The sequence below is a fragment of the Amblyraja radiata genome, chromosome 13 (genome assembly GCF_010909765.2).
Source record: "Amblyraja radiata isolate CabotCenter1 chromosome 13, sAmbRad1.1.pri, whole genome shotgun sequence".
Classification (NCBI taxonomy): Eukaryota; Metazoa; Chordata; class Chondrichthyes; order Rajiformes; family Rajidae; genus Amblyraja; species Amblyraja radiata.
In genome coordinates, this window is record NC_045968.1 from 40,647,000 (window position 1) to 40,665,944 (window position 18,945).

Consider the following 18,945-nt stretch of genomic DNA (forward strand, 5'->3'; position numbering starts at 1 on the left):
GCAGATTGTCAAATTGTTTTATTCACTGACAAGTTGTTTTCAATACATGTTGTTGGTGACGTAGTTAGCGATGTATTTAATGGCCAACATTGTTTCTTCACATGTCGGCTTGATTTGAGATTCCGGTAACAAGAAGCCATGTCTACCAGTATCACGGAGCTCGAAGGTGAAGGAGTACTTGATGCCCATATCATAGGCCCAGTCATCTGAACCACCTGCTGCTAGATCTGCAAACAAAGATCACATGAAAGGATCATTATTGAGGTATCTTCCATTCAGTCCTTTGGCCTCACTCTGACAGTGTCGGAGGCCCAGGATAGAAAGGTCAGTATGGGAATGGGAAGGGGAGTTAAAGTGTTTGGCAACCAGGAGATCGCGTAGGCAAGGCAGACTGAGCCTCTTATATTGTCAGAGTGAAGGCAAAAGCAAATTGGAGATACAGCATCTCATATTTCACTTGGGCAGCTTACAACCCAGCGTTAGAATATCGATTTATCTACCTTCAAGTAACTCTTGCATCCCCTCTCTCTCTGTCCCTCCCCCATCCTAGTCGCCATACTAGTTTCACTGTCATCCTGCTGAGTTTCACTGTTTGTATTACTCATTCTCACCTTCCCCACAAGCAACAATGGACCATTGTGGGCTCCACCTTTACTTGATCATCGTTGTTTTTTGTATATCTTTCATTCATTTGTTCTATGTACCTTCTACATCCCGTTTCCCTCTCCCCGACTCTCAGTCTGAAGAAGCATCTCGACCCTCCTCAAACTGTGGAGCATCTTGGACAATAGAGCTCACCCCCTCCTGGTCAACCTGAGGAGTACTGGTTCCACCAAGATGCAGGACAGAATGCCACAGGAGATCCTTCTTCCCTGTGGCTATCAAACTTTACAACTCCTCCCTATTCTGTCGTGGGGTAGACTGAGACTGAGACTGACCCACCACCCCCCCACCCCCCACCTCCACAATCTTTACACATCCACAAAGCCTTACAACTTGTCACGTTATTTTCATGTTTCATGTATTTTGTGTTTTTTATGACTTGGCAAATTAATTTCTCTCTTGGGATAAATAAAGTGCTATCGTATCGTATCTACCCGAAATGTCACCTATTCCTTTTCTTCAGAGACGCTGCCTTGCCCGCTGAGTTACTCCAGCCTTTTGTGTCTATCTTCTGCTCCATTACATTGCTGCGAACTATATTCTGCACTCTGTGTCTTCTCCTTTGCTCTATCTATTGTACTTGATTTTGAATTGATTTTGTTTATCTTTGGTATATCTATGTATTTGGTGCATGCAAAACAAAGCTTTTCACTGCAACACAGTACAAGTGACAATATTAAACCTGAACCTAAACCTACATTCCATACTCCCACCAATTGAATAAATCAGATTCTCAAACAGAAGATCGAATGGGTTATCGACAACCTGGTCAGGACAAAATTGGCTCATTTTCTTAGATAGACACGAACACTCCACTATCTGATGGGAATAGTATGGCCGGGACATCAGACAGGAAGATGTGAAGGTGCGTTGTGGAAACGCATGCAAACTAAAGGAACAGCACCTCATATTCTGCTTGGGCAGCTTGGTATGAACAATAAATCCTATAATTTTAGGTAACCCCTCAGATTCCTATTAAATCTTTCCCCCTTCACCTTAAACCTATGTCCTCTGGTTCACAATTCCCATAGTGTTGTTAATGTTTTATCAGACACTGGAAGAAACAGAAATCTTACAGATGGTGGTTGCTCCAGGCCCGTAGGTATACCGTGTCCCGTAAAGGGATTCCAGACGGCTTGTTGCTTCCTTGGCAAGCTGATTCTGAAAGACAGAACGGCAAGAGTAAATGCTTATTGCTTGGTGTCATTCGCACCGTAATCAGATTCAGAGTCTGAGGAAAGACTCAATTTTGTTCTTTACAGATAGTAAGAAGCAAAAGTCCCCTTTAATGAAGGACATTCCCGGCATTGCCCCAACTCAGAAGTGCACACGGAACCTTTGCTCTTGTAATCACTTACAGATGTTGCACCAGTAAGAAAGATGCTTCGGTTAATGTCTCACCTGAATAACTTCATGCCCAAGTATAAGGTAATTCACTGAAGAGTCAGAGTAGACTGATGTTCAGATTAGGAAGGGGAAATTAAAATATGTTCAGGCAACACTGCAGCCAGTGAGGATTGCTGTCAGTTGGAGACAAGTTTAGAAAGTGCAACCTTTACATGAAACTTCAGTTCAGTGGGCAGTTATGAATCCCCAACAACACCTGCAATTTAGTCCACTGTTCATCCTTTCTGCTTCCTTCTCCATTTCCCCCTCCCACGCTGAAGGATTATCACAGCTCCCACCGTAACCTACATCAAATTGGCGGTCTCTGTATCAAAGCCAATCAATAGCATGGTTGCACGCAACATCATTAGTGAGGCCTTCGCATCCAAACTTAACTGTTTGCAGCATTGCATAATGCATTAAGATAAGAATTGGATGAGATCTCTGCTTGATCTATCGCCACTGTAGATATAAGGAACTGCAGATGCTGGTTTTCAAAAAAAGGCACAAAGTACTGGAGTAAACTGGCACCTGCTGAGTGACTCCAGCATTTTATGTCTACTTCCAAATGGCAGGTCTGGAGACACCAAGGCCAACTGTAGCATCTAATCCAATGGCGCAACTAGGAATAATCCACTAATCATTGCCTAAGAAGCAAGTCAAGTCAAATCGAGTCACGTCGGGTTTTGAACTGTAGAGATACAACGCAGAAACAGGTCCTTCGGCCTACCAAATCTGCGCCGATCAGCGATCACCCCCAGGATTCCAACATTATCCTACACACTACGGACAATTTACAATTTTACCAAAGCCAATTAACCAATTAGGCCAAGTTAGTGGATATTTTAAAGGCCGAGGTAAAAAAATTCTTGATTAGAACGGGGGTCAAGGGTTATGGGGAAAAGGCAGAAAAATGGGATTAGGAGACAGAGATCAGCCATGATTAAATGGCGGAGTGTACTTGACAGGCTGAATGGACTAATTCTACTCCTATAACTTGTGAACTTGTTATCCCACTTTCTCATCCATTCCTTTTCTCTCAGCATTGAGGACAATTTGCAGAGGCCAATAACCTACAAACGCACATGTCTTTCAAATGTGGGAAGGAACCAGAGTACCTGCAGGAGACTCACATAGTCACAGGGAGAACATGCAAACTCCACATAGACAGCACCCGAGGTCAGGATTGAACCCGGATCTGTCAATTTATGAGGCAGCAGCTCTACCAGCTGTGCCACTGGGCCACCCCTTCATTGCACCTGCAACAATGTGCGTCCTAATTTGAAACTCTAAAGCCAGTGGAAATAGGTGCAGTGGAGACCCAGTACTCATCTGAATGTTTCTAATCTGGCTGCTTTGATAATTATCCATTGTTTTTTTTAATCCCCCAATGAGTCGTCAGATCAATTATTTGCCATGAGAGTTTCAGAGCACTATCCTTCCCCACTCCTGTTCCTTTGTTGTGGACAGCGCACAATCTGGCCCTCACCACCTCCCAGCTGATGTGTGTAGATGCCCCAAGATACGGGGTATCCAAGACCCCAAAGGTGGCGCAGCGGTAGAGTTGCTGCCTTACAGCGCCAGAGACCCGGGTTCGATCCTGACTACGGGTGCTGTCTGTACGGAGTTTGTATGTTCTCCCCGCGACCTGCGTGGGTTTTCCTCTGAGAACTCCAGTTTCCTCCCACACTCCAAAGACGTACAGGTTTGTAGGCTAATTGGCTCGGTATAATTATAAATTGTCCCTAATGTGTAGGATAGTGCTAGTGTACGGAGATCGCTGGTCGGCGTGGACTCGGTGTGCTGAAGGGCCTGTTTTTGTGCTGTTTCTTTAAACTAAAAACTAAAATGTGTAGGCATCTGACTCCACCATAGCGAGGAAGGAATTTTGTGCCTGGGAAGAAACAAGGAACTGCAGATGCTGGTTTACACAAAAGGACACAAAGTGCTGGAGTAACACAGCAGGTCAGGTAACATCAGAACATGAATAGGTGACTTTTCGGGTCGGGATCAAAATGGCAAAACAAGGAACTGCAGAAGCTGCTTTACACAAAAGAACATGTTCCACCTGAAACGTTACCTATCCATGTTCGCCACAGATGCTGCCTGACCTGCTGATTACTCCAGCACTTTGTGTCCTTTTCTGCCTTGGTAACTGGGTGAGGGTAGTGGAGGGAGTGGAGAACCCTGTGAAAAGGGAGGTACGTTCCAAACTGAGAATTTGCTGCACAGCCCTTCACCAAATAACATAGAGAGGATTTAGATTTGTAGCAGATGTTGCTGCACCTGACACTGTCGGTGATGCACTGATGTACTGAGATACTCACCAGTTCATTGTGATTTGCAGCCAAGTCGTAGGTGTAGGAGTACGGGAAGAGGCACATCTGCGAGTACGAGTGGACTGTGAGATAGGCCTTGATGCTGTTCCTGTGGAGACGGATGAAGTCTGCAACAACTTTGACCTCCTTCTCAGACTCTGCCTTAGGCCCACAGTAGGTCTCGGCACAGGGATTTGATGAGGCACCGACAGCTGCCAGACACAATGGGACAGTAAGGTGTGTTTGTGTGTGTGTGTGTGTGCGCGCGCATGTGTGTGTGCACGCGTGTGTTTGTGTGCGTGTGTGTGCGCGTGTGTGTTTGTGTGCGTGTGTGTTTCTGTGCGTGTGTGCGTGTGGTGTGTGTGTGTGTGTGTGCACGTGTTTGTGTGCGTGTGTGTGTGTGTGTGTTGTGTGCGTGTGTTTGTGTGCTAGTGTGTGCGTGTGTTTGTATGCTAGTGTGTGTGTGTGTTTGTGTGTGTGTGCATATGTGAGAGTGAAAGGGCATGTGTGTGTGTGTGCATGCATGTGTGAGTGTGAGAGCGTGTGTGTGTGAGTGAGCAAGCGGGAGAGTGAATGTGTTTGTGTTGATGTGTGAGTTTGTGTGTGCGTGTCTAAGTGTGTGTGTATGTTTGTGTGTGTTAGTTTGTGTGTGGATTGCGTCTGTTTATGCGTGTGCCTTTCTGTCTGTGTCCGTACATGGTGTGTGTGTTTGAGTCTATGTGTCTTTGTGGGCATGTGTGCATCTGTGAGTGTGTGTACATCTGTTTATGTGTATGTGTGCATATATGTGTGAGTGTCTAATTGTATGCATTTGTCTGTGAGAGTGTGCGTGTGCATATGTGTGTATGTTTTTGTCTGTCTATGTGTGTGTATGAATTTGTCTGTGAGTGTACGTGTGTGTGTCTGAGTTTATGAGTACATATCCATGTGTGTGTGCCTGCACATCTAGTGTGTAAGTGTCTGTGAGTCGGAGTGTATGTGTATGTTGTATGTGTGTCTATCTGCTGACTGTGTGCGTGTCTGTCTGTCTGAGTGTATGTGTGGCTGTCTGTGATTGCATCCATGTGTTTCTGTGTGCCTGTCTATTTGAGTGTGGACCCCAGTGTCTCCCTGCACTGTAATGCAGCCTACAGTAAGTACCAGGACCATACATTGTTCAGTCAGCATCAAAGATAAGAGGAACGATTGTCCGATGCTTCAAGCAAAACTATTCTAGAGGCTATAGGTGAACCTTCTTAGGAAACCACTACATTCACAAGTATTACTATAAACAGTTATTCTATCTGTGTATACATGTGTGCTGTAAATAAGCCTGGCCTGTTTATCTCAGTGATCTATTCCAGTTATAACCCTCCCTGTCTCTAATTCTCGTCTTTTCAACGTCCCTCGTTCCACCACTGCCAGCTGCCTCTTCTCCTGCATTCTCTCCCCTCCCCTCGCTTCCACCTTCGCCCACCCTTGTTGTCCTACCGGTTCCACTGGTCACATCCTCGTATCCCTCTTGTTATCACACCTTCCCCAGCCAACAATGGGCCATTCTGGGCTCCACCCTTCCTTAGGTCATCAGTTGCCGCCCCTGATTTGTTCTGGCCTTTTCTTGCCTCCAGTTTATTTCTCCCCTGTCCCCTCCACCTCTACTTCCAGTCTGAAGAATGGTTCCAAATTGAAACGTCACCTATTCTCTTTCTCCAGAGATGCTGCCTGACCCGCTGAGTTGCTCCAGCATTTTGTGTCTATGGATATATGTGTGGTGTATGTGTGTATGTGGCTGAGGAAACTCCTCAACCTCATCCCGTCCCACACAACCCTTCCACTCAAACCATGGGACAGCTGCTTGCAAACTACTTACTGCACCATCCCGCATCCCAGTTTCTGTTGGGGTCAACTCCTCGGCAGTTGCTCCCGGCATTCCTCGATCGGGTCTTTCTCCACATACGGTTCTTCAGATAGATGAATGACAGAGGTTAAGGATGATGGATCTCCCACGGTCCACCATGATACAGAAAGAGGAAGTATTGGCAAATGAGTGGGGGCCTCAATGGATAGCTCCTTCCCTGGACTAGCATGGACTTGAAGGCCGAGTAGCCTATGTCAGTGGTATCTGATTCCACTGGGAATTTCCCAGGCTTTGTCCTAATGAACAGTGAAGATTTGATGTGGAAATGGACACAAATGCAGTGCAGGCAACTGAGAGTAACCTGATAAGGGCAAAGCACATTAATGGCGCATTGAAGCACGTATGTGTACATGTGTCTGGACACGTGTGTGGGCATGTGTTTGTATGTGTACCTGGACGGGTGTGCAGGTATGTGTTTGCATTGTATCTAGCTGAGTGTTGTATATTATGTATGAGTGTGCTTATGCAGTATTGAGATGAGTGTGCATACACACGTATATGTGTTTTTCAGTGTGTGTACAGTGATGAATGTGTGACTGCATGAAGGTACATCTGTCTCCAGAGATTTGTGAGTGCGTCTGCCTCGAGATGAATATGTGTGTGTGTGTGTTTGTGTGTGTGTGTGTCTCTGTGTCTGTGTGTCTGTGTGTCTGTGTGGGCGTATATATTTTTGCGTTAGTCTCTTGTTGAGTCTGAATGTGTGTGCACATCGGTTTCTAGGTGAGGAGTGGAAGCCTTGTTCCCTGCATCAAGGCCAAAGGGTGCAGAGAAGATTTATCAGGATGCTGCCACAATTCGAGGGCCGGAGTTATAGAGAAAATTAAGCAGGCTCAGACTTTATTCCTTGGTGTGCAGGAGGATGAGGGGTGATCTTATAGAAGCATACAAAATCATGAAAGGAATAGATCGAGTAGGTGCACAGTCTCTTGCCCAGAGTAGGGGAATCAAGAACCATAGGACATAGATTTAAGGTGAGGAGGAAAAGATTTGATAGGAATCTGAGGGGTGACAAAAGACAATGGACAATATGTGCAGCAGTAGGCCATTCGGCCCTTTGAGCCATTCACTGTGATCATGACTGTAACATTTTCACACAAAGTCTGGTGGGTGTATGGAACAAGCTGCCAGAGGAGATAGTTGAGGCAGATACAATCACAATGTTTAAGAAACATTTAGACAGGAACATGGATAGGACAGGTTTAGATGGATATGGCCAAATACAGGCAGGTGGGACTAGTGTAGGTTGGACATGTAAGGCGGTGCGGGCAGGTAGGGCCGATGGGCCTGTTTTCATGCTGTATGAGTCTATGTCTCTATGTGTCCATGACTTGCACTCACACGGCCAATGTGCACTTGGCCAACACCAGACTCCTGAAACCAATGCTCTGCCAAGGGAAAAGGTGGGCAGTGGGAAAAACGAGCTAATCTGCCATAACTCCGTACCCAAGTATATCATGGACCACACCTCAGGGAACCTCTGGCCCATGACCACCCAAAGTGGGGAAAGAGCTCTGGGGATGGTACTGAGATCTTTAAGGCCAAAGCACGGAGCAACCCGGAACAGAGGAAGTGCATCAGCTTACAAGCCACCCACTCTCCTGCCCCACCTGTGGGAGGGTCTGCTGATCTCACATTGACCTCACCATTCACCGCAGAATCCCAGGCAACTGCCAAGGAAGAAGAATGAGCACTATTCAAAGAGCCATTATATGTGCACTCCAATACATCAGGGGCAGCACAGTTGTGCGGCATGGTGGCACAGTGGTGGAGTTGCTGCTTTACTGTGCCAGAAACCTGGGCTTGATCCTGACTATGGGTACAGAGTTTATACGTTCTCCCCGTGACCTGTGTGGGTTCTCTCTGAGACCTTTGGTTTCCTCCCACACTCTGGCTTGGTATCAATGTAAATTGTCCCGAGTATGTTGGATAGCGTTAATGTGTGGGGATCGCTGGTTGGTGCTGGGCTCAGTGGGCCGAAGGGTCTGTTTCCACATTGTATCTAAACCAAAGTGAATGTAATCGTAGTAAACATTTCCCATCTTTTTAATGTTGTTATTGTACTTACGTTTGACCAGGTGTAGGAATATCCATCAACATTGATAACGGGGACAATAAAGATGTCCACGGAGTCCAGGATGTGGGTAAGAGTGGGATCCGATCCATAAGTATCCACTGCCTAGAGATGACAGACATATCTCTCATCCACAAAGTACAGGCCTTACATTGAATACATTGATATTAAAATGCCCATGAGGCCTTATATTGATAAATAAAGATTTCACTGCAGAAGCTAATTTTATTTGCAGGAAATAATTGGCTCTGTGCAAATCAAAGCAATTTTGCAATTTAAAAAGGTGTTATGTTTACATCAATCTATGATCTGTTTATTCTCTTGCTGGCTATTGACTCACAAGCCATCGTGCACTGAGTATAGACTCACCACCTCACCTGTAGGGTTTGTGTGTCTGTGCTCAATTATTACATGAGAAGAACATTTGATTTTGTTGATACACATGATGCTCACAATCTAAAACATAATTTAAAGGTATATTCCTAACTTCAGAATAAAGAGTAACGGAATAATGAACGTTGGACTAAAATAACTCTGTTAATCATTACCTGGTGACAGAACCTGGCTGTCTGGTTGGCAACATACTTTATATCATTGAGACTCAGTGCTGGAGTAACTCAGCGGGTTAGACAGCATTTCTGGAGAAAATGGATAGGCGATGTTTCGGGCCGGGACTCCTCAACCTTTCTCATAACTTTGAAGAAGGATCCTGACTCGAATCATCGTCTATCCATATATACTCCAGCGATGCTGCCTGACCCACTGAGTTAACCCAGCATGTTGTGCCTATCTATGGTATAAACCAGCATCCGCAGTTGCTTTTTATTACTTTAAGATATTGCCACATTAATAACACGTTAACACACACTGGCAGTCTTGGACGTGTATAGTAGTTGTGGCATAACTCAATCATATTATTTTTAACAATCTATATCAAAATGTAAACAGCCAAATTTTTATATTGACCTCCTTCACAAACCACTGGCAAAATGCTGGAGAAATCCACTCCCTTGCATGCATCCCACAGTCCATAAAGATCGCCGGTTTAGCGTGACTTGTTTTCTTGCCGATCTTTAACAAAGAATGAAATAAACAGTCATTTATTTTCATAGCATGGAAATATATCAATGAGGAGCTGAATGTTAAAAAACGGGTCTTAGCTCATCTGCTCAATCCGTCGTGTTAGATGGTGAAGCAGATGCACTGAGATCACCCCTACCATTCCAGGGCCTAATCTACCTGCCTCTAAGTCTTTCTCCAAAATGGATAAGAAACCATTCTATTTTTATTGTATCAAGTAGCTCAGTTCCACTCATTCTGGAAATAGAAACCTTTTCTGCAAATAAGCTCTCTACATGATCAACTTGCATTTATTTCAGGTATGCTTGGGTTGAATCAAATACCCTGGTTTGAAAATGGCGGCTTGAAAATTGAGCCAAAAACTGGGACTCTGTGTATTGTCTCACTGTACTACAGCTATACACTTGTACTGTATCTGAGATGCTTGTCTAAGATGGATCTAAGTGCTTATGTATAGTGATACCTGTACTGAACTGTATACAAAAATGAACTTCACTGCACCTCGGTACATGTGATAAATAAAGCACCATTGGTTCCTTTCTCTAAGTTAAATATATTTCCCAGATATTTCTAACAACTTAGCTGTTTCCACCGAACACTAGATTTGGCCTCTGTAACCTTTACGTAATTGTTCCTCACTGCTGGTAGAACTACTGCCTTACAGAGCCAGAGACCCAGGCTCAATCCTGACCTTGAGTGCTGTCTGTGTGGAGTTTGCACATTCTACCTGTGGATGTTTCCTGCCACATCCCAAAGACGTGCAGGTTTGTAGGTTGATTGGCCTCTTAAATTGCCTCTAGTTTGTAGAGAGCGGATGAGAAACTTGGATAACATAGCGGGAACGGGTGATCGAAGTTCGCTGTGGATTCAGTGGGCCAAAGGGCCTGTTTCCACGCTGTATTTCAAAACTAAATTAAACGGCGCAGTGGCGCAGCTGCCTCACATCACCAGAGACCTGGGTTCAATCCTGTTTAGGAGTGCTGTCTGTACGGAGTTCGTACGTTCTTTCCGTGACTGGTAGGTTTTCTCCGGGTGCTCCGGTTTCCTCCCACATATCATAGATGCACAGGTTTGCAGGTTAATCGGCTTCTGTACATTGTCCCTTGTGTGCAGGATTGAACTGGTGTACGTGGAGATTGCTGGTCGGTGCGGACTCGGTGGTCCGCAGGGCCTGCTTCCACGCTGTATCTCTAAACTAAACTAAACTAAACTAAGCAAAAATATTCAAAGAAATAACTGTAGCTACCTTGACGACATAGATTGGCCTTCCTTCATAGCTGGTTCCGATTTCTGTGAGAGACATCATGTTTGCATTTCTGGCGACGGTGCTAGTAATCCAGGCGTTGATCTGTTTCAGATGAAAATGGAACATTTAAAAAAATATATAAAGACAAGATTTATACATTAACCTTAACACACATTGCCCACTATTGCAAATGGCCTACAAAAGTGTTTCTGAAGTGTTAACTGCTCTCAATAGTAACTCTCTGCACTCTGGAGGTTGTGGCATCAGAGACTGAAATATAAATTGAGGACTGACTATCAGTCTGAAGAAGGGTCTCGACCCGAAACGTCACCCATTCCTTCTCTCCAGAGATGCTGCCTGTCCCATTGAGTTACTCCAGCATTTTGTGCCTATCTTTGGTTTAAACCAGCATCTGATGTTTCTTCCTACACACTGAAATGTAATTGTTGGTTATCGTTCCCTAAAATGTAGACAAAAGATAATTGGAATGAGTCTTTCCTCCTTCCCCTGTATGGCATCTCTGGTCATCACTGGTTTAATCCCAGGGTTTGATATAATCAAGTTAGATCCGGTCTTCACAGTCAGAAGACTAAGTGCAGCATGTCTCCAATGACTCTTACCGACATCTATGGATACACCATAGAAAGCATCCTATTGGGATGCATCACAGCTTGGTTTGGCAGGAGCTCTGCATTGCAGAGAGTTGTTAATGTAGCCCAGACCATCGCATAATCCAGCTTCTCCCCCTCCCCTCCCCCCCATAGACTCCATCCTCACTACACCTTGCCTCGGGAAAGCAGCCAATATAACCAAGCACCATTCTCACACTGGTCATTCCCTCTTCTCCCCTCTCCCATCAGCCAGAAGATACGAAAGGTTGAACGCACGTACCACCAGATTCAGGTACAACTTCTTCCCCACTGTTATCAGACTACTGAACAGTCCTCTCATAAACTAAGGGTGCCGGTCTAATCTCCCAACCTATCCCATTGAAGCTCTTGCACATTTTCTTGTTTAAGCTGCACTTTCTCTGCAAGTGTAACATGACAACACTGTAGCATTATATTCTGCATCTGGTATTTTTCACCCTGCACAGCTTGATTGTACCCATGCATAGTATGATTTGACTGGATAGCTCGCATTCAAAGTTTTTCACTGTGTCTCGGTTCACATGATGATAATAGACAATAGACAATAGGTGCAGGAGTAGGCCATTCGGCCCTTCAAGCCAGCACTGCCATTCAATGTGATCACGGCTGATCATCCCCAATCAGTACCCCATTCCTGCCTTCTTCCCATATCCCCGGACTCCACTATCTTTAAGAGCACTATCTAGCTCTCTCTTGAAAGTATCAAGAGAACCGACCTCCACCGCCTTCTGAGGCAGAGAATTCCACAGACTCACAACTCTCTATGAGAAAAAGTGTTTCCTCGTCTCCGTTCTAAATGGCTTACCCCTTATTCTTAAACTATAGCCCCTGGTTCTGGACTCCACCAACATTGGGATCATGTTTCCTGCCTCTAGCGTGTCCAAACCATTAATATTCTTATATGTTTCAATAAGATCTCCTCTCATCCTTCTAAACTCCAGAGTTTAGGACATGCCCAGCCGCTCCATTCTCTCAGCATTTGACAGTCCCGCCATCCTGGGAATTAACCGTGTAAACCTACGCTGCACTCCCTCAATAGCAAGAATGTCCTTCCTCAAATTAGGGGACCAAAACTGCACACAATACTTCAGGTTTTGGCTCACTAGGGCCCTGTACAACTGCAGAAGGACCTATTTGCTCCTATACTCCTATTGTTATAAAGGCCAACATGCCATTCACTTTCTTCACTGCCTGCTGTACCTGCACGCTTACTTTCATTGACTGTTGAACAAGGACCCCCAGATCCCGTTGTACTTCCCCTTTTCCTGACTTGACACCATTTAGATAGTAATCTGCCTTCCTGACTTTGCTACAGTGGATAACCTCACATTTATCCACATTAAACTGCATCTGCCATGCATCTGCCACTCACCCAACCTGTCCAAGTCACCCTGCACTGCATTCACATAGCATCCTCCTCACAGTTCACACTGCCACCCAGCTTTGTGTCATCAGCAAATTTGCTAATGTTACTTTGAAACCCTTCATCTAAATCATTGATGTATATTGTAAATAGCTGCGGTCCCAGCACCGAGCCTTGCGGTACCCCACTAGTCACTGCCTGCCATTCTGAAAGGGACCCGTTAATCCCTACTTTTTGTTTTCTGTCTGCCAACCAATTTTCTATCCATGTCAGCTCCCCTTGGAATCTTTCTTCCTCTTTGGAATGAACTGAGCCCGCACCTTCTGTATTATTTCCAGAAAACTCCCAAAAAAAGGGGGTGAGGTGAAGAGCTGGAGGCAAGAAAAGTCCAGAAACAATCAGGCAAATGACCTCAGGCAGGACTGTGCCTGGCTTGCCTGTTGCTGAGGGAGAGATTTTATTGACTAGGGAACGTGTGATTTCAAGAGAAAAACAATATGTATTATTGTGGAACTGGTAAAACGACTAGGGTGGAGGAAGGGGTCCAGAGATTTTAGATTATAGTCGGCACAGACCTTGTGGGCCGAAGGTCCTGCTCCTGTTCCTATTCCTGTTTCGCTGTTTTACTGTTCTATGTTCTAAGTTCTATTTTGGCAGAGATTCTGCATACTGATATTAATATGACCGTCTATGAAGCCCTGGACATCCAGTGTATTTCTCAACTATACATCATTCACAACTTATCCAGCAGTTCTTTGGCACCCAAATTGCCTCATGAGTCAGTACGCACCGTTTCCATGTCATTGTACATCATGTAACTGTGCACAGAGGCTGAACGCTCCTTATTGTCGAGTTGTTGATCAATCATTACTTGCAGGTCTTCAATTAAAACCCTGGAGGTGGTTGGCGGGGAAGGAGGGTGATGGTGGATGGGGGTGGGTTGGGGAGAGAGAGAAAATTAAATTGTTATAATAATGACTAGCTTCAGCACTTTAGTAAACATTTAGTACAGCCAAAGATAGTGCTGTAAGTGTTGGGAGGTCACAGGTGAAAGAAGGACTTGGAACTGGGTTACAGGCAAGATTTTAGAGTTTTGAGCAAATAACGAACTGCTGGAGTAACTCAATGCAGCGTCTGTGGAGGGACATTGACAGTCTAAAGAAGAAGCTCGACACAAAATGTTGTCTGTCCATTTCCTTCCACAGATTTAGACATGAAACTTTAGAGGTACAGTGCAGAAACATGCCCTTGGAACCGCCGAGTCCACACCTACCAGCGATCATCCCGTACACTAGCACGATCCTACACACTAGTAACAATTCACAATTTTTTCATAGACCAATTAACCCACAAACCTCTATGTATTTGGAATGTTGGAGAAAACCAAAGCACCCGGAGAAAACCTCTGTGGACACAGGGAGAACGTACACACTCCATACAGTCAGCACCTGTACTCAGGATCGAACCCGGGTCCCTGGCGCCGTAAAGCAGCAACTGTGTGCCGTTGAGCAGCAGGATATTGACAGCCCCATGTGAACTGAAACATTGGAGGGTCAAGAAAACGTACTCATATTCTAGGCCACTCTCTTCCAGAAGCTCTTGAACATTCGCTGCATCCTCGGCGCTAACACGGATATCCACAGTGACATCCGCCGCCACTTGGTCGAAGGAATCTGGTTGCCATAAATCAACCTGGATAGAGTGAGAAAAATAGAGAGATTGAGTTCCTTTGCTCATTTCTTTCCCCCACTGAGAAGCACCTTTAAGAGGTTTAGATCTTCAGGTCATACCGTTGCGTAATCAGCCAGGCTTCTTATAAAACCCACGCCCGGTTCACTGTTCGGCTTCAGGCGAAACACCTTCTCCCTTTGCAAGGAAACAAAACGGCAGAACATGAATGGCTAGTAAACCATAAAGAGACAGGAGCAGGATGCGGGCCAAATCGTCCTCCAAGCCTAATCAACTATTGTTACATATGGTTAATCAAAGTCCTATCTGACCACTCGATCCAAAGGTTTACTGTTTGGCCCTTGAGTTTAGTTTAGTTTAGTTCAGTTCAGTTTAGCGATAGAGCATAGGAACAGGCCTTTTGTCTCACTAAGTCAGCACTGACCAACGATCACCCAATTTAGCACACACTAGGGACCATTTACAGAAACCAATTAACCTACAAACCTGTACGTCTTTGGAATGTGGGACAAAACCGGAGCACCCGGATAAAATCCACGCAGGTCACAGGGAGAACATGCAAACTCCGTACCGACAACATCCGTGGTCAGGTTTGAACCCGGGTCTCTGGCGCTGTTAGGCAGCAACTCTACCATTGCACCGCTAATGATTAGGGATGGTGAATCCAATGTCCTATCTGATCACTTGGTCCATAATTACATTGGCCTTAACCCTTGAATATTCCCAGTAACTCAGTATCTACCGGCATCCGCAGTAGGCTCACCATCCCTCTTAATAAAAGAGTTTCTCAACATCTCTGACTACTTATCCTGGAATATCTCCAGTCTCAGGAAACGGCCTCTGAGCAACCAACCTGTTTATCCCACTCAGAATCCTGAATGTCCCATTGTGGACACTTCCCTTTCTTCTCATCCAGAGACCATGAGCTGGTCCTGGTTAATCGTGATAGGACAACCTCCACATACCAAGCGATCTAGTCCTCCGACTCTGTCCCTGGATTTGGTGACCAAGGTTGCCCACATTACTCCAGGAGTGGTCTGGACAAAGCCAGGTGTAATTGCAGCCATGGTTTCCATGCTCCTGTTCTCTAACCCTCATTAAGTAGAGGCCATAACCAAAGAGTCAGATCTTTTACACTCCGAAGCCCATTTAATATAATGCAATGTACATGAGTGTTGCCTTACCCATCGAATCGTTCTGGACTAGTACCAGCCAGGACGGCTGTAACCAGCCCAAGGAGACAAAAAACCTTCATCCTTCTGAAAATCCAGCTGCCTTGATGCTGCCTTTATATACCCTCAGGGTGAGCTGCCACCTGTCCTAACACTTTGTTATTTACTGATACGGTGGAATTTATAACTTGCACAACCTTGAAGTTCCTTCGTTTTAAGAATTAATGTCCTTAATCTCCGTAATGGGATTAAAACTGGCACCTCCACAAATCATATTTTATCAGCTTCTGACCAGGCAGCCATTTCGCATAAACAAGGCGGGAATCAGGTAGGTGGTTTGGATTGGAAGGGGGTGTTTTGAAAGGATCTTTTTGCAAGAGGTTTCTCTACACATACATACGTCCAGCAGGCTTGCAAAATTAGGATCTGAAAATGTGAAAGTTAGAAAGCTGCAGATGCCGGAAATCTAAAACGTGAGCAGAAATATGTGGTCACGGGCCAGGGATTGCCTAATGTATGGGCCCGGAGGGCTGGAATTTGTTGAATGTTTCCAGGAAGGTTTCTTAAAGAAAGTAGCGAGTTGTACTAGGGAGGGTGCTGCACTTGACTTTAAGTTGGGCAATGAGGATGGCCATGTGGTGGAGTAATGTGGAAGAACCATTTGCAACATTGACCATTTTTCAATAAGCTTTAAAGTAGTATAGGAATGTATGTATGGTATATATTTGGGCGGCACATTGATGTAGTGATAGAGTTCCTCCCTCACAGCGCTAGAGGCCCGGGTTCGATCCTAACTGCAGGTGCTGTTTGTATGGAGTTTGTACGTTCTACCAGTAACTAAACATTTCAACTGCCCTTCCCATTCCCACACTGACCTTTCTGTCCTCAGCCTCCTCCACTGTCAGTGCAAGGCCACATTGCAAATTGGAGGAAAAACACCTCACATTTCACTTGGGTAGCTTAAAACCTAGTGGTATGAATATTGATTTATCTAATTTCAAGTACTTCCTACATTTCCCCCCCTCTCCCCCCCCCCCCCCCCCCCCTTCTCCACCCCCCCCCCCCCCCCCACCCACCCACACCCTAGTCATCTTACTAGTTCCACTGTTCGCATCCTTGTATCCCTGTCATTTTCCTCAGCCCTCAATAGGCCATTATGGACTCCACCCTTCCTGCGTTCATCTGTTGCCGGCCCTGTTTTGTTCTGGCCATTTCTGTCATTACGTCTGAAGAAGTTGTTCTTACCTGAAACGTTGCCTATTTATTTTCTCTAGAGATACTGCCTGACCCGTTGAGTTACTCCAGTATGTTGTGTCTATCTTTGGCATGAATCAGCATCTGCAGTTCCTCCCTGACATGATCATTTATCTCATTTCTGGAAGTGGGAGTTTGCTGTATCCTATCAGCCATGGAATTCATCTTTAGGATCTACATTTATCTATGGGGATCTATACATAGGAGGTTCTGCCTCAAAAAGGCAGCCAGTGTCATCATAGACCCACACTACCCTGGCTCTCATTTCTTTCCTAACATAGGGAGGAAGGTAAAGAAGTCTGAAACCATGACCACCAGGTTCAAGAACAGTTTCTTCCCAAAACCTGTAAGAAAGAATTGCAGATGCTGGTTTAAATCGAAGGTAGACACAAGATGCTGGAGTAACTCAGCAGGGCAGGCAGCATCTCTGGAGAAGGAATTCCTTCTCTCCAGAGATGCTGCCTGTCCCGCTGAGTTACTCCAACATTTTGTGTCTACCTTCTTCCCAAAACCATCAGACTCTTGCACACTACATAGCACTAAGCTATGAACTATATACTATGTTTGCACTAAAGACTTTGAGCTTTTATTTACACTATGATTGGGATTATGAATTGATTGATTTTTTGCGGATTAAATGTTATCTATGTGTATTGTGTTTGCAGCCCTGTTATGCTGCATCAAGTAAGAATTAGATTGTTCCGTTGTTGGTACAGATGACAATGAAATGCTCCTTACTCTTGAATTTCCTAACAGTTCTCTCTAAAGAGAATCTCATTGTCTGAAGTGCTTTGGGACATTGCATAACATTGAAACTTGGTGGATCAATGCAACACCTTTCTTTTGATATGCAACATATTACTCGAATAATGGAGGCAGCTCACTGTTATAGCACATTGAAATATGTTTATTAAAGTTAACTGATGACAATAGAGGGAAAACTTTATTTAAGAGTCGTGCTCTTACAAAAAAGCAATGCTAAATAGGACCAGACATGATAAATATTCAAGTATGCCAACAAGTTGTCCACAATACCCGACAGTTAAAAGCTTTCAAAATAGATGAACAGAATTTTGTGGGTGAACATCATAAAATAGTTTTATGTAAGTCTTTCTTTAAAGTTTCATGGGGCTATTTCCCCATAATAGTATAACTACAGAGAACACAACCAGTATGTACCTGTCCATACAAAAGGCAAGGAAGAGAATGGGGATGCTGTGATAATGTTGAAGAGCAGTCGTGATAGTCGTAAATGGCAGAGCAGGATCGAAGGGCTGAAATGCCTATCCCAGCTCCTGTTAAATACACTACTATAAATACACTTATTAACACAATGTCGTGCAAATCTTTATTTTGTTTTAGTTTCAGTGATACAGAGAAGAAACAGGCCCTTCGGCCCACCGAGTCCACACTAACCAGCTTTCCCTGCACATTAACACTACCCTACACACACTAGGGACAATTTACCATTTCTACCAAGCCAATTAACCTTCAAACCTGCATGTGGCTGGAGTGTGTGAGGAAACGAAAGATCATGGAGAAAAGTGACACAGATCATGGGGAGAATGTACAAACTCCATACAGACAAGCACCCACAGTCAGGATCGAACCCTGGTCTCTGGCCTTGTAAGGCAGTAGCTCTACCGTTGTGCCAACGGGCCGTCCTTGCTTTCTGATTCGCAGGGCACTGGTTATGCTAGAGTTTATTATATGTAGGCAGTCAGGGCAGAAATGTCAAATACTAGAGGGCACAGCTTTAAGGTGAGAGGGAAAGATTAATGGATGTATAAGACAAGCATAGTGGTAGGTGCCTGGAATCCACTGCCAGGGGAGGTGGTGGAAATATGTACTGTACAACGATTAAGGGGCCTATCAAAATTCAGGGAGGTTATGGAGAGGTGCAGACCATGTGCAGGCAGATGGGATTTGTTTAATTTGGTATTTTAGGAACCACAGGCGTCGAGGGCCAAAGGGCTTGTTCCTGTGCTGTATTGTTCCATGTTCTATTTGCTATATCCTGCATCATGGTCAGTATAGACATTGTGGGCTGAAGGGCCTGTTGTTGTGCTGTACTGCTATATTATGGTCTGCATCATTGTCAGTACAGACAACGTGGGCTGAAGGGCCTGTTCCTGTACTGTACCACTCTATGTTCT

The 18,945-nt window shown here is 44.9% G+C and overlaps 1 protein-coding gene across 1 annotated transcript in view; it reads right to left on the bottom strand.

The window, feature by feature from the left end:
• The window catches only part of LOC116979933 (carboxypeptidase B-like), a 35,042-nt gene continuing 16,097 nt past the window's right edge, over positions 1–18,945 (bottom strand). The window contains exons 2-11 of the mRNA XM_033031882.1: positions 14,465–14,540; positions 14,242–14,366; positions 13,465–13,567; positions 10,662–10,763; positions 9,302–9,406; positions 8,330–8,440; positions 6,217–6,307; positions 4,377–4,579; positions 1,740–1,824; positions 1–227 (exon numbers count right to left, since the gene is read on the bottom strand). Of these exons, the coding sequence (XP_032887773.1) occupies positions 40–227; positions 1,740–1,824; positions 4,377–4,579; positions 6,217–6,307; positions 8,330–8,440; positions 9,302–9,406; positions 10,662–10,763; positions 13,465–13,567; positions 14,242–14,366; positions 14,465–14,540 (1,189 nt within the window). The 3' untranslated portion in view covers positions 1–39. The remainder of the gene's footprint in view (positions 228–1,739; positions 1,825–4,376; positions 4,580–6,216; positions 6,308–8,329; positions 8,441–9,301; positions 9,407–10,661; positions 10,764–13,464; positions 13,568–14,241; positions 14,367–14,464; positions 14,541–18,945) is intronic.